The sequence below is a fragment of the Artibeus jamaicensis genome, unplaced genomic scaffold (assembly GCF_021234435.1).
Source record: "Artibeus jamaicensis isolate MK-2021 breed Jamaican fruit bat unplaced genomic scaffold, CSHL_Jam_final contig_64, whole genome shotgun sequence".
NCBI lineage: Eukaryota > Metazoa > Chordata > Mammalia > Chiroptera > Phyllostomidae > Artibeus > Artibeus jamaicensis.
In genome coordinates, this window is record NW_026521911.1 from 6257314 (window position 1) to 6271054 (window position 13741).

General features: G+C 38.0%; 1 protein-coding gene across 3 annotated transcripts in view; it reads right to left on the reverse strand.

The window, feature by feature from the left end:
• Nucleotides 1–731: 731 nt before the first annotated feature.
• The window catches only part of NARS2 (asparaginyl-tRNA synthetase 2, mitochondrial), a 117377-nt gene continuing 104367 nt past the window's right edge, over nt 732–13741 (reverse strand). For 2 of the 3 annotated variants that reach the window (XM_037138547.2, XM_053670803.1), the window contains 3 exons: nt 7283–7380; nt 5336–5362; nt 732–2418 (listed from right to left, as the gene is read on the reverse strand). In XM_037138547.2, coding sequence (XP_036994442.2) covers nt 2274–2418; nt 5336–5362; nt 7283–7380 — 270 coding nt within the window. In that variant the 3' untranslated portion in view covers nt 732–2273. The remainder of the gene's footprint in view (nt 2419–5335; nt 5363–7282; nt 7381–13741) is intronic. The other variant, XM_053670801.1, reaches the window with a different exon arrangement.

Genomic DNA, 13741 nt, shown 5'->3' on the forward strand with positions numbered 1-13741 from the left:
TCAAGGTCCATAAGTTTAGCACCTATATTTTCTTTGTATTTGTTTTAGACCTTATATTCAAATCTTTAATCCATTCTGAATTAATTTTTGTGTACAGTGTCAGATAGCTGTGTTGTTTCATCCTTGTGCATGTGGCTTTTCGATTCTCCCAGCACCATTTGTTGAAGAGACATTCCTTTCTCTACTGTGGTTTTAGACCCTCAGTTGAGGAAAATTACTTGCCCACATATGTGTGGGTTTATTTCTGGGCTCTTAATTCTGTTCCATTGGTCTGTGTGTCTATTTTTCTGCCAATACCGTGCTATTTTGAGTATTTTAGCTTTGTACTGTAATTTAAAGTCAGGGGTGTGATACGTCTGGCTTTTCTCATTTTGTTCAGGATTGCTTTGGCTACTTGGGGTCCTTGGTGGTCCACATAAATTTGAGAAATTTTTGTTTTATTTCTTTGAAAAACACCATCAGGATTTTTACAGGGATTCCATTAAATGTGTATATTGCTTTCAGTAATATGGCCATTTTAACTATGTTAATTCTTCCAATCAATATTTTCCACTTCTTTGTGTCTTTTTCAATTTCTTTCAACAATGTCTTGTAGTTTTCAGTATAGTCCTTCACTTTGTTAAGATTACTGCTAGGTATTTTTATCCTCTTTGTTGCAATCATAAATGGAATTGTCTTATTTCTTTTTCATTGTTAGTATATGAGGTCTGTGCAAAAAGTATCCAGCCATGTAATATGAAAAATACAGACATTTATTGAAGAAGATACAAGAAACATTGTACATAGGACAATAACATCTTAGACCCCTTCAAAGTAGTCACCTTGGGACCTTACACAGTTCTCCTGATCACCACCAGCTGCTCCACTGTATTTTCCTGAATCTCATCAATGGTCTGAAATCTCTTCCCTTTCAAAGGTGATTTTAGTTTTGGGAAAAGCCAGATGTTGCAGGGTGCCAAATCTCAGCTGTAGGCGAGGTGTGTCACCTGGGCGATTTGATGTTTTGCCAAAAAACTCTGCATGAGACATGATGCATGAAGGTGACAATCACCAGTTACCTATAGCTGCAGCCTTCTGACATCTGAATAGTTTTCATGGAGAAATGTTCAAGCTTCATGCAAAATTTGGTGTAGATTGATTATTCTACTTACTCATTTTGAATGTGATAACCACACAATGCACATGCTCATGCAATGGCATCTACCGCTCCCAATGACTAGTACAGTGAAGTTGTCATTGTTCACACATGTGCACTCCAGTCAATTCTTCTTGGCTGCCAGGTGAGAGCGATGTCGTGCTAACCAGTCCCCTTATATTAACAATGGCTGAATCTCGTACGGGAAAGCAATGGGATTTTGTACAGTGATTTTGTATCCTGTAACTTCACTGTGTTTGTCTGTCACTTTTAAGACTCTTTCGGTAGAGTCTTTAGGGTTTCTGATACATAGAGCCATGTCATCTGCAAACAGTGATAGTTTTACTTCTTCATTTGCTATTCGAATACTTATTTCTTTCCTCTGCCTGACTGCTGTGACTAGGACTTCCAGTACTGTGTTGAATAATAGTGGTTCTTGACATTAGAGAAAAAGCTTTCAGTTTTCAACTGCTGAGGATATATTAGCTGAGGGTTTGCCATATCTGGCCTCTATTATGTTGAGGTATTATCCTTCTATACCCATTTTATTGAGGATCAAGAGTTATTAAATGTGATTTTTTCACCCAATCTGATGAAAGAAGATTTCAATTCAGAATAGCAAATCTATTAACTCAAGACCCAAAGAAGGAATATTTTCTTCTATAATGTTTAGTAACGCACATAGAATAAGATGAGCATTTGTCATAGGTTAAATGGCAAGCTAGAAAAGATCCAACATTTTATTTTTAGTTACTAATTGTTTCTCAAAGGTCACACAAGGTAGTGATCTAATCATTAAAGACAAAGTAAAATACACAATCTCGTCCTCTCTTAAAGTCTGAAAGGAACTCTGAAACCATCTTGTTCAATATCTTCATTTCTTATTAATTGATACAATGGATTTGAGATTCTACCTGCTATAAGTATGTCTTCTTGAGAGAGTTCATCTTTCCATGAAATGCCCTGCACTTTATAAGAAAATCATGATCACTTTTATTCTTCACATGTTATATGCTATGGTATGACAAGTACATTTTGAAAACTTCTGTATTTATAAAATCCAAACATACATTCTCCTATATGCACATTCACGTGCAGTACCTGTGGCTTGGGCAATTTTCCTTAACCAGTCTTCCATCTATAAAAGACACGAATGAGTAAATCTTGGAAAAGGGATGACATCTTTGATATTGTCAATTCCCAAGATGCACTGCAGATAGCGTTCAAATCCCATCCCAAAACCTCCATGTGGCACAGATCCAAATCGACGGAGGTCCAGATACCTGAGTTTGAAAAAGAGAGAATCATCACCTATAAATGCTGTTCAGGGTCTGCTTTATATTAGAATTTATATTTTAAAGTATTTTGTAATCATTTGTGGTCATTGACATCATTGTGGTAGACCAGTTTTGCCCCCACAGATGGATGAAGCACACAGAGAAGTTAAAGTGATCTGTCTAATGTTACCCCGGCTGTAGCAAACCCTGTCATGCATTCATGAACTTCAGTTACATGATACTTTTACTTTTATTTATTTAATTATATATGAGAAACTTGCCTCATGAAGCTACTAATTTTCTTCAAAATATATTCATTTCCTATTTCTTAGTATATTAATAATGCTTTTTCCTTACCAAATCATAGTTTGATACACAGAGAGTGAAGAGTTTTGTCTGATAAATTATAAAATGATATATAGATTAGATTATAACGTACATCAAGGGCACGAGCTGCATTTTATTCAACCTTTTATCTCCAGTACCTGCTCTGGAGTAGATGCTTACTATATGAAGATTTATTGCTTGAAGGTATAAAAATACACTTGTGAGTGCTGCAGTGAGAAGAACTCCCAGTTCTCTGCTTTAAGCCCAGTGGAAGATGTCCAGAGCCATTTTTCTGGAAGGCTAGACAGCCCCTGAAGCCCACCCATGGATATTCTATTCCCACTGAAGATGGCTAGGAATGCACAGAAAAGGCTAGGAATGCACAGAAAATGAAACAGCCAAGATTCAAACTCAGATGTCAATACACCAGCCTGGGATAAAATTATTTTAGGAAAGAAGAGGGGGAAGAATGTTCTGTAAATATTTTTATGTCATTTGGTGGGAGACTTCTTGAGTTATATAATATTGATGAAAACAAATGCATAGCTTCTTGAATGATTTATAAAATCAATCCCAGAATCAAACTTCAGTGCTATGGTTCCAGAATCGAACTTCAGAAGCTGGTAGTCATTTGGCAACTGCAGGATAAAGACTATCACCTGTCTCCCACTGTTAACAATAATGGATACATGCATTAGTGTTTGATATGGTTGACATTCAGTACTTATCTTTCTAAAATAAAAAATGAATTGCAACCAGGTGAGTCAGAACCAAGTGACAGATCTATAAACAGGAGTATCTAGTATAAAGCTTCAGATTAGTAAGAACTGTCAGGAAAAATGGGTGGAACACAGTCTTCAATAATTGAAATGTTTGAGCTGAATTAACTCAAAGTTGATTAGGCATGGGGGCAGGGTGTACTTTGATTTAGTGAGAAAATGAAACAAAGGGCATTCAAACCACCTGCCACAAACACCTGCAGGATGTGAGCTGGCGGCCAGAAGTATAGCAACAGCTTAGGTGGTTCTAGATTTCTCATACGTTGATGTCAAAACACTGGTATGAATTCTAAAACTAAATTTGGCATTTTTCTTCCCTTTGCTTTAATAGATGAAAAAATCCACTTCTAAGAAACAAGTTTTCTAATGAATATATATATTTGGTGGATTTTTGTTCAATTTATTCCAGGGTAGCCAGATTTTAGAAGAGTTGGTACAAAATTTGTGGAACTAGTTACAAATTTTATTTGCATATGGCATGTAGAAATAGGAAGTGAGTAGATTCCTAGACACCTGGGGTGGCCACGCACAGTGGGGGGAACGCCAGCAGAGGTCACAGACATGCAGGTTTTTAAAACTCCCTCTACCCTGAAATACTATAACCATTTAAAAGGGAAAAGGTCTAAATAATATACATTTATATTTGGAGATCTTAACAGTTTGAAAACTTTAGCTGGGAAAAGAATAGTACTGAAATGATTAATAAGGACCAGAAAACGTCCTAAACTTACTTAACCAATAATTAAAATGTGCATTTAGCTAGTTTTACACACTATGGACATTATCTTGTAGACAGAAGCTGACATAAAATGCGTAAGATCGATCAATCAGGCTCATCTACCTAACAGCAAAATTCAGAACAAAGGAAGGAGAGGGATGAGGAGTGAGGAACTAGCATTTACGAGCTTCTACTCTATGTACATACTTAGCCTATGTTTTTTCTTTTCATCCTTACAGTAACCTTGTGAAGTAGATATGATCATTCCATTTTTTAGTCAAGAAAACCAAGACTCAAGAGAGATTAAACAAGCCTAAAGTCATTACTGGTTAAACAAGAAAACAAAGGTATTCAAGGCCCAATACCTGAACCCAATTTTAGGCTTTTTACACTTCTGAAATCTAGTTCCTTAATACCAAAAAGTGAGTGTGTAATTTGACCCTTCTTTCGCTTGAGGACAGGTGAAAAATTAATAATATTGTTGATATTATTATGCCAAGATCCTACAGGAGTGCTATAAATAAAATGTAAATTAAAATGTGCATATATTGAAAGGTATTGAAAATTATTTGAAGAAAGGGTCTGAGGAAGGAAAACCAGAATAACTTTGGAGAAGCAAATGTATGAATGCAGACAGGTGATACTCCCGGAGCACCTTAGAGTTCTACAGTTGGTGAAGATCACTTAGTTCAAGCCCCTAATTTCACCCACAAAGAAAATGAAGCATAATAGTTACGAATAAAGTCCCAGCTCTGTCTTCTAACTGTGCGTTCTTAGTTAAGTTAGTTAACATCGCTAGACCTCAGGTCTGCACAGGTAATAAAAAGGGAGTAAGAATAGTACCTAACTCACAGGATGTTACGCTGATTACATGAGATAATATACATCAAAATTTTAATAGTTATCTAGTACACAATAAGTAATAAACAAATAGCCATTACCATTACTATTTTTCAAGGACTCAAAAGAAATAAGCAATCTTGCGAGAACTAGTTCATCATTTTTAACACTCTTTCGTAGTGCCTTGGGATAACAAGCAAAACTGTACAATGCTGAGACCAACAGCTAGAATAACAATCATCAGAGGCCTCATTCTTACCACTGGTAGGCTCCCGTCAGTCCAGAGCTGTAAAAGGAATACCAAAAAAATTCTTTCAGAGAATGTCCGTAAGATAAATAAATACACTAACCACCAAACATTTGTTCTGGGTTGTATGCTTGTTACAGAGAAGTACACACCAAAGGTTATGTTCTCAAATCCCATGCAATTTACTTGAGGAGCTGCATCTTTACTATATGGTAAGAAAGGTTAGTTAAACAACAGTCCCAGGTATTACCCAGTAAGTGGTATAGTAGATGAATGCTACAGAGGGAAAGCATGGTCCAGGGCCCGAGAGAAGGAGTGCATCTGACATGCGTGCACTGTCCTGCACCATAAGGAAAGCACTGTTCCTGCTACCTAAGGTTGCCTCGAGGCACACACAAACCAGGTGCAGAGACCTGCCACTCTGTACATCAAACTGATAACACAGGTTCCGAAGCTACCTTCATAATATGATTGCCGATTGGTTTTTGCCAATTAAGTGTTAAAGTCTTAAGCTCTTAGTACTCATTAAAAGTAATTTTAGTTCTTTAAAAAAGTGTTTGAGACCACAGTGTGTTTGAAAGGATCAGGAGGATGAAAAACTCAAATATACAAAAATACAGAATGCATAAACAGAAGTCCCAGGCAGATCGGTGAGAGAGGAAAACATACCCATTTCATTAGGAAAGATACATTTGGTATTATCAGATATTAGGAAAACATTTAATGTCATGAGGCAAGTTTCCTGAAGGAAGGAAGCATGCAAAGAAAACAGACCAATTAATCTTTCAACAGATGAGGTTTCTTGCCATGTGTGATTTTTATTGTGCTTAAAAAAGACCCAGAGAATCTTTAAATTCTTTCCATCTAAGGAGTTTGACCTTTACTTCAATTCTGTGATTTTCCCAGGACTTTCTAACATTATTGTTATAGTAAGGAGTTAAGTACTCTGATTTAAAAAAAAAAAAAAACAGTCCTCCCGGAACATATTTATCCCCTTACTTCTGGACCCTAACCAAATAGAGCAGTTCAAATAATTAAGATTACAAAACCAAGTTACCCAATAGATTTATAGGTTTGGACCTTGGAAAACATCAACTTTTAAAGCATTTCTCCATTAGGAAAAGAAGGCCTTACGATGGCTAATTTAGCAGCATATTTTCAAATGTTTTAATGGCTTTTCCACGTTACTATGAAACCCAGTATTATCTGGAGGGAAGGATTACGCCTGCCGCATGGGAAAGCCTTTTTTTAAAAAAGTCCGGCACAGCAAAAGTGGAAGCCCCGGAAAGCGGAGGTTTCAGCCTGGGCTAGTGTAGGAAGCCACTGCGGTGTGCTGGCAGGCCACCACATATGGGAGTGGTACTTCAACTAGAAACACGGCGCCCTACTGCTCTTCTCCAAAACACTGTCTGTGTGTTTACGGATTCGTTTCCCAGGTCTCGTCAAACAGCTAAATCAAGACCCTTCCACGACGTAGAAAAGCCCGAGGAAGGGAAAACCGCTGCTTCTAAATGCGGGCTTAGCAGGTATTTTTAGTATCTGTCTCTTTCCATCTTTATCCTTTCTCTGGCTCAGAGTCTATCTTTCTTTATGTCTCTATAAGAGTCATAATTTAGAATAAATAAAAAAGAACAGAGAGAAGAGAAAAATAAAAACGAAGGATAAGCTTTAAGGGAAAATCTCCCTTCCCCTATCATTCACTTTTTAAAAAGCCGCTTCCATAGGAAGAGGGACATACAAATAGTGGGCACCTTTTATTCTGGCCTGTTTCACACAACAGTTTCATTCTTTAAGAAAGGGAAGCTGAGGAAAGTCGAGTAACAACTTGGTCAAGATCACTTAGAATTTGAGTTTCAGCTGTTGAGGCCCATGAACTGTTCTCTGTTACTTTGTCATGACTGCCTTTGAGTTCTCTGTCCCCAATTTCTGAATTTCGTTTCTTTTAGGTCTGACCAATACCTGGCCAGTCGCTGCTCTAAGAAATGGTACCGTTCCTCTCTGAGGCTTCCTCCAAAGAGCTCTCCAACTCCGGGAACCAGAAGATCAACAGCTGCAACCTAAAAAGGAAAAAAAATACACATTACATTTTCAGGGGATTTAACCACTGTCAGATGCTCAAGCATGTGAAACTTTGAACATTTTGACAAGTGGCTGATTAACTGCTTACCAGAATCTTACTTCTGTTTTGTTCATGTTCCCTGTTTTAATATCAAATGTCTTAATATTATCTGTAGAATACATGCTACACAAATTGCAGGTGGACAGTTTCCTTCAAATGTATTTTCTTCACAAATGGGATACGTTAACTATAAAAAACGTGGAAAATATTAAAAATCATGGCCCTGGCCAGAATGGCTCAATTGGCTGGGTGCTGTCCCTGCAAAATGAAAGGTGGCTTGTTCCATTTTCTGTCAGGGCACACGCCTGGGTTGCCGGCCTGATCCCCACTTGGGGCACGTGTGAGAGGCAGTCGATCGATGTTTCTCACATCGATGTTTCTCTCCCTTTCTTTTTTCCTCCCTTCCCCTCTCTAAAAAATAAGTACATAAAATCTTAAAGAAAGGAAATACTAAAAATCAATTAACATCATTCAAAAGTAGTAAATTTTGGCTTCGGGTTTTTTCCCTTATATATTTAAAGAGTATCATAGAGATAAACTTACATATAAAAATTTACCATTCTAATGTCTTACTAATATAGAATGAATATTTTTCTTATTTAGTTAAAGTACTTTGCACACTTAATGTTTTAACAGCTGAACAGCTTATTATTGAGGAGTGTCACAGTTTTTATTTAACTGCTTTCCTTTTGTTGACCATTTAAAGGTATGTGTATGTTTGTTTTCTCTTATAAATATTGTAACAGTGAAGATTTTTATTTAATTTGTGGTATTTTGTTGAGACATGTAAAGTTTGTTCTGATTATCATCAAAGAAGTAAATATCAAAACAACAAGATACCACTCTGGAGTTATCAAAAGTGGTGAAGATAAAAAACAACAAAGACAACATGGGCTGGAAAACACATAAATCAATACTCTCATACATATGATATAAACTTTCTGGTCAACGACTTGGTAAAAAAAATAATAAAAAGCCTTAAAAATGCAATATGCTTTGACTTAGCAATAACAGTTCTAGGAACTAATCCTAACAAAATAATCAGAGATACGAAAATAGGATTGACACACAGGATGTTTATTGGAGTATAACTTATAACAAGAAATTTAAATGCACATCAATAGGAGACTCAGATAAATTCTAGACACGAACAGGAAGAGCAATGACAGCCATATCATGAGATGTTAATTGCCACTGTGACATCTTTTCTCTTATTTGCATTTCCTTATTTTCTATAATAAAGATGTTACACTTTTGTAATAAAAATAACAAAAAACTTTTAATAGGAAAAATGATAACTTGATAATTTACTTTGTATTTCTTTAACTACTACTAATACTTAATTTTTAAGACTGTTTGTTTACTTGCTATCTGTATTATCTTGTGACCTGATCATTCTTTTCGGAGGCAGGTAGACATTTTTAAGACTAAAAATATGATGGCATAAAACTAAGAAAGATTTAATACAAGAGATGAAAAATTAGGAATTCATAAAACACATTTTAAGTTTTAAATGCCACATTATAAGCTATTTCTTAAACTTTGCCTAAATTTACTATCGTTATCTCCTTGTTTTGATTTTAGAACTGTTGATTAAAATATACTTTATAAATAACTAAGGTTAATAAAGAATATTATAATAGAAGAATGTGCTCCAAATGCTATATACCTCATTCTTGTTACTATATTAAAAGAGAAAACATTAGGCACGATTTTCATAACTCAGCTGAATCAGAGTGAGCGAGAACAGAAATTTGCTAGTGGTTCCTATTTTCGCCAAGTCTCCTACCACTCGCTAAGCTGGTGAAGAGAAAGTGTACAATAGGTCTTGGTCATGCTGCCATGGCTTGTTGACCACATCTCTAATTCTATGAACTTGGTGGGCCTACAATGAACAGGCAGGTGTTTTAGAATGTGGATTTGGTGATTTAGACCTGATTGCAGGTAATGAAACAAACAGCTTTGGATGGATGGCCAAGAGAGATGGCCATTGCTAATGTGATGGGGAAATTCTCATGGGCTATATATAATAGAGATGGACTCCAATCAGGACTCTGCAGTTACCCTTTCTATTCTTTTTTTTTTAAAAATATTTTATTTATTTATCTTTAGAGGGGAAGGGAAGGAGAGAGGGAGAGAAACATCAATGTATGGTTGCCTTTCGTGCATCCCCTGCTGGGAACTGGCCTGCAGGGAACTGGTCTGCAACCCCGGCATGTGCCCTGACTGGGATTCGAACCGTGATCGTCTGGTTCGCAGGCCCGCGCTCAATCCACTGAGCTACGCCAGCCAGGGCCCTTTCTATTCTTAGAGAAAGGAGAAGGCTCAGGGGAGTTTTTATGGCTACAGATGGACTGGCTTCTTTATCTCCTAGTATCTTGTATTTAGATATGGCTAAAATATGCTAGGAGCTAAGGCACATAATTAAATATTTGGGTTTTTTTAAATAAAAAGTTTTATTCATTTATTTTTAGAGAGAGGGAAAGGGAGGGAGAAAGAGAGAAACATGGGTTGGTTGCCTCCTATACACAGTCCAAATGGGGACGGAACCCACAATCCTGGCCTGTGCCCTGACAAGGAATTGAACTGGTGACCTTTGGCTTTGAGGGATGATACCCAACCAACTGAGCCACACTGGTTGGGGCCAAAATATTTATTCTTAACTTCAATCCAGACTTTTAAACTTAGAATGATAGGGAGTCAGGGTTAGAAGAGAATCGACAACCCAGTGGCTCACTGGCTTTTGCTTGAAAATATTTAAAGTCTGGGAATCATTGCCTCTGAAACATAGCATTCCATCCTTTATAGAATATAAACTATGATGTAGCTCTGAATGCTAAGCAGGGACAGGTATATATAAAATCTGTCACTTATTCCCCAGGTGTCAAAGGTGGGGCGATTTCTATCCACTAAGGAGGGCAGTAACCGCTTCTGATACTGCAATTACATGCGCAGCTTTCCGAGGCAGAGCTAAAAAGGCCCGCTGCTTCAAACAAGGGTGCTGCAGAGGCAGCTATCACGGAAGAATGGGAGGCAGGTGGTCCAGCTGAGGCTGGTGGCTGCTGGTGAGGGACTGAGGCTACCTCGATGAGCTGTCCTGCTTTCTCTATTAGTTCACAAGCGTCAAACAAGAGATCCATTTCGTGCTTGGTCTTGCTTCTAATACAACTAAAACAAGCAAAAACCTCTTGGGATGTTAGCAGTTTTTGCAGGTTCAAGTTATGTCAACTTGGGAACTTAACTTTTTTAATGCTATTTTTAGAGGAGTGTAAAAGACATACTTATCTTTGATTACAAAACTCTTTTATTTTAATATAAAGTTCACTGGAAAATTCAACAAGCAACCACATTGGTTTTTAGCCTTTCTGTCTGGTTTTTGTTTATCTGGAATATTTGCAGCTGCACAGTAATAGTTGTGGAACTGGAAGTTTCTGAACCTTTTGAGTCACCTTCAAAATCATATGCCACAGCATGGTATCTACATTTCTTCCTGGATTTCTTTCAAATCTGTCTTCCTAATACCAAGGCAACTCACTGGTTAAACCCAACTATTTCCACATTGGCTATTATGAAATTAGTGAGGTAGTTGCTATATTAGTCAGGACAGGTTAAGTTATGCTGTATTAATAAATAAACCCAGAAGCTTACAACAGGGTGTTCTTAATCTTAGCATTTAGTGCCATTTTGGCCAGGTAATTCTTTGTTTTGAGGGCCTGTCCTGTGCCTTGTGAGCTATTTAGCAGCATACATGGCCTCTACCTGCAGATGTCAGCTGCACACCCCTGGCTGTGACAACCAGAACTATCTTCTGGGGAGGTCTGAGAGGGGAACAGTATAACCCCTGATTGAGAAGCACTGCTCTACAACAATGAATTGGTTTTTAAAAACTTGTGCTACATGTCCTGGCTTGAAGCTTATTAAAAAGCTGCTTTCTGAGGTATTGCTGATCTTGTGTCAGATGGAAAAAAAGAGCATTTGTCCTGAAGTAAGGTAAGTGGGTCATGTTTTCTTAGAAGTCTTTAGCCAAAGCAAGTCACGTGCAAGTTGCTAAGCTCATGTCAGTGGAGCAGGCAGTTCCCGAAGGGCGTAGTGAGTGGCAACTATTTATGTATCACAGCAATTTTCAACCAGTGTGCTGCAAGAATTGTTAAGACATGCAACACCTGACTATTTAGTCAGGGGCACTGGCCTCTTTTCCCTCATAAAATTGACAATGGCCAAATTAAAAAAAACTGCCAACACAACAATGGCCATCCAGTGTGAATGAATCAACATTATGCCTATTTTTTTGCCAGATCAGCAAAATATAAATTTTTGGTGTGCTATAAAATTTTAGTAATTAGTTTATATATGCCATGAGATAAGAAGGTATCATAAAACAGTTCGCCATGTTGCTCCCCCCACCCCCCCACCTACCTTGACTTTTCCATTTCCACTCCACCAATTCCTCACTGTTAATCAGAATTAGGGTCAGACGAGTAATCCCCCCATTTTCCTCCTCTATACTCTGGGAGAGGTGCTTATCAGTAGAAGAGAACTTCTTACCATTTGAATGAAAATTTTAGAAGACATCTAGATAAAGTTCTGCATCACTATTAATTATGTAATAAGAAGAAAGAACGCACATGTTATCTATGTCCTTTCTTTGTCTAAATGGTTTGAAAGTTCTCAGGTGGCTGAATTTCCTGTATGTTTTCTTGACTTGGAGAGCAAATAAAATTGCCTCTCCTCTTAAGAGATCTGTTTCTTTTCAGGAAGACATTCCTTTACAATGCCTCATAAATATTCCATGACTAAAGGGTACTATTTCTTTTTTGTAAAGGACAAATTTATCTCTTTCTGCGGCAAGGCCCACAAAGGCCTCATTCTCTTCTCTTCCCCCACATAATCTTCTCTTTTACTTTAGGTTTAGTTTCCCTTCAACCATGTCAGATTTTTATACTTCCTGCTTTTTCTTTTTTAATAATGATGCCCTCCAATCAGTCTAGAGATTCTGCACACACTTTCTGAAAAACTAGAATATAGTAAAGTATTTTTAACTACAAATAAAGACGTCCACATTGTGTATACTCAGACCTGCAGTTTCTTCTGACATAAAAACTACTGCATTCCCTACGGATCACAGGACCAATTTCCTCGATTTCCACTCCAGGGAAGACTATCCTACCTGTGTCTCCCCCCTGGTAAGTACTGCGTGAATTTCAACAGAAACTACCTGTTTCTCCAGAGTTCTAGTGAAGGTAAAGGGACATCCAGAGAGAATATAAACTATGATGTAAGGGTGCACAAAAATGTAAAATTTTGAGGGAGTCATACAACTCTCTGGAGAAGAACGAGAAACCTTGGCTGTGTGTTGACCAGGTGACAGGCAGTGAGCAGTTTGAGTGCAGACAGGCTGGGAATGGGCAGGCTGTCTGGAACACTGGCTGGGGATTACACTGTGCCTTCACGTGCTGGCAGGAGCGTGGGCCCCAGAGACTAAGGCTGCTTAAAGGGCCAGGATGGAGCAATCCTACCCTGGATTCGGGAAAGTGAGAATTTCCTGGCTGCATAGTGGAATGTCCTTCTAAAGTTCACCACATTTGATCACTTCTGTAACTAAAATCCCCATTGTTCTTGTGCAGCTTTGGGAGACTTGAAGTAAGTGGACGTGAAACTGAGGGTTCCTAGGACTTTGATTAAATATAGCTTTGAATCCTGGCTCTAGAAATCATCTCTCCAACCCTCAGGGACCCAGCCTCCTCTCCTGCCCTCGACCCCAATCAGCAACCCCTGAGGCAACAGAAGACAATAGCCTGGACCTGACTAATGATCACATCATCTTGACCTCTGGTAGGCTAAAGGTAACATCTTTTTGAGTTTTTTTAAATTGATATGAGAGAGAGAAACATCGATTTGTTGTTCCACTGATTTATGCATTCATTGGTTGATTCCTGTATGTGCCCTGACCAGGGATCAAACCTGTAACCTTGGTGTAATGGGACAATCATCTAACCAACTAGTTACCTAGCAAGGCCAAAGCTAATATCTTGGCCTGAGTTACGGTTCAGTTCCTGAGCCTTAAGGTGGAGTGATCCCCTGGTTACTTTCCCTTAAGACAGGACAGAGGGATGCCAGAAAAGACCTCAGAGCTGTCCTCAAGGCTGAAGAAATGATCCGTTACTCTTACCTCACCTCTGATAAATTAGCTCCCAGCACAACCTCAAATTCCTAACCTACTGTCTTGTGATTTTGTCCTACATAATCTGTAACCCTACATACCATCATGAAGTTCAGGCTTTTGAGCATTAGCTTCCTGT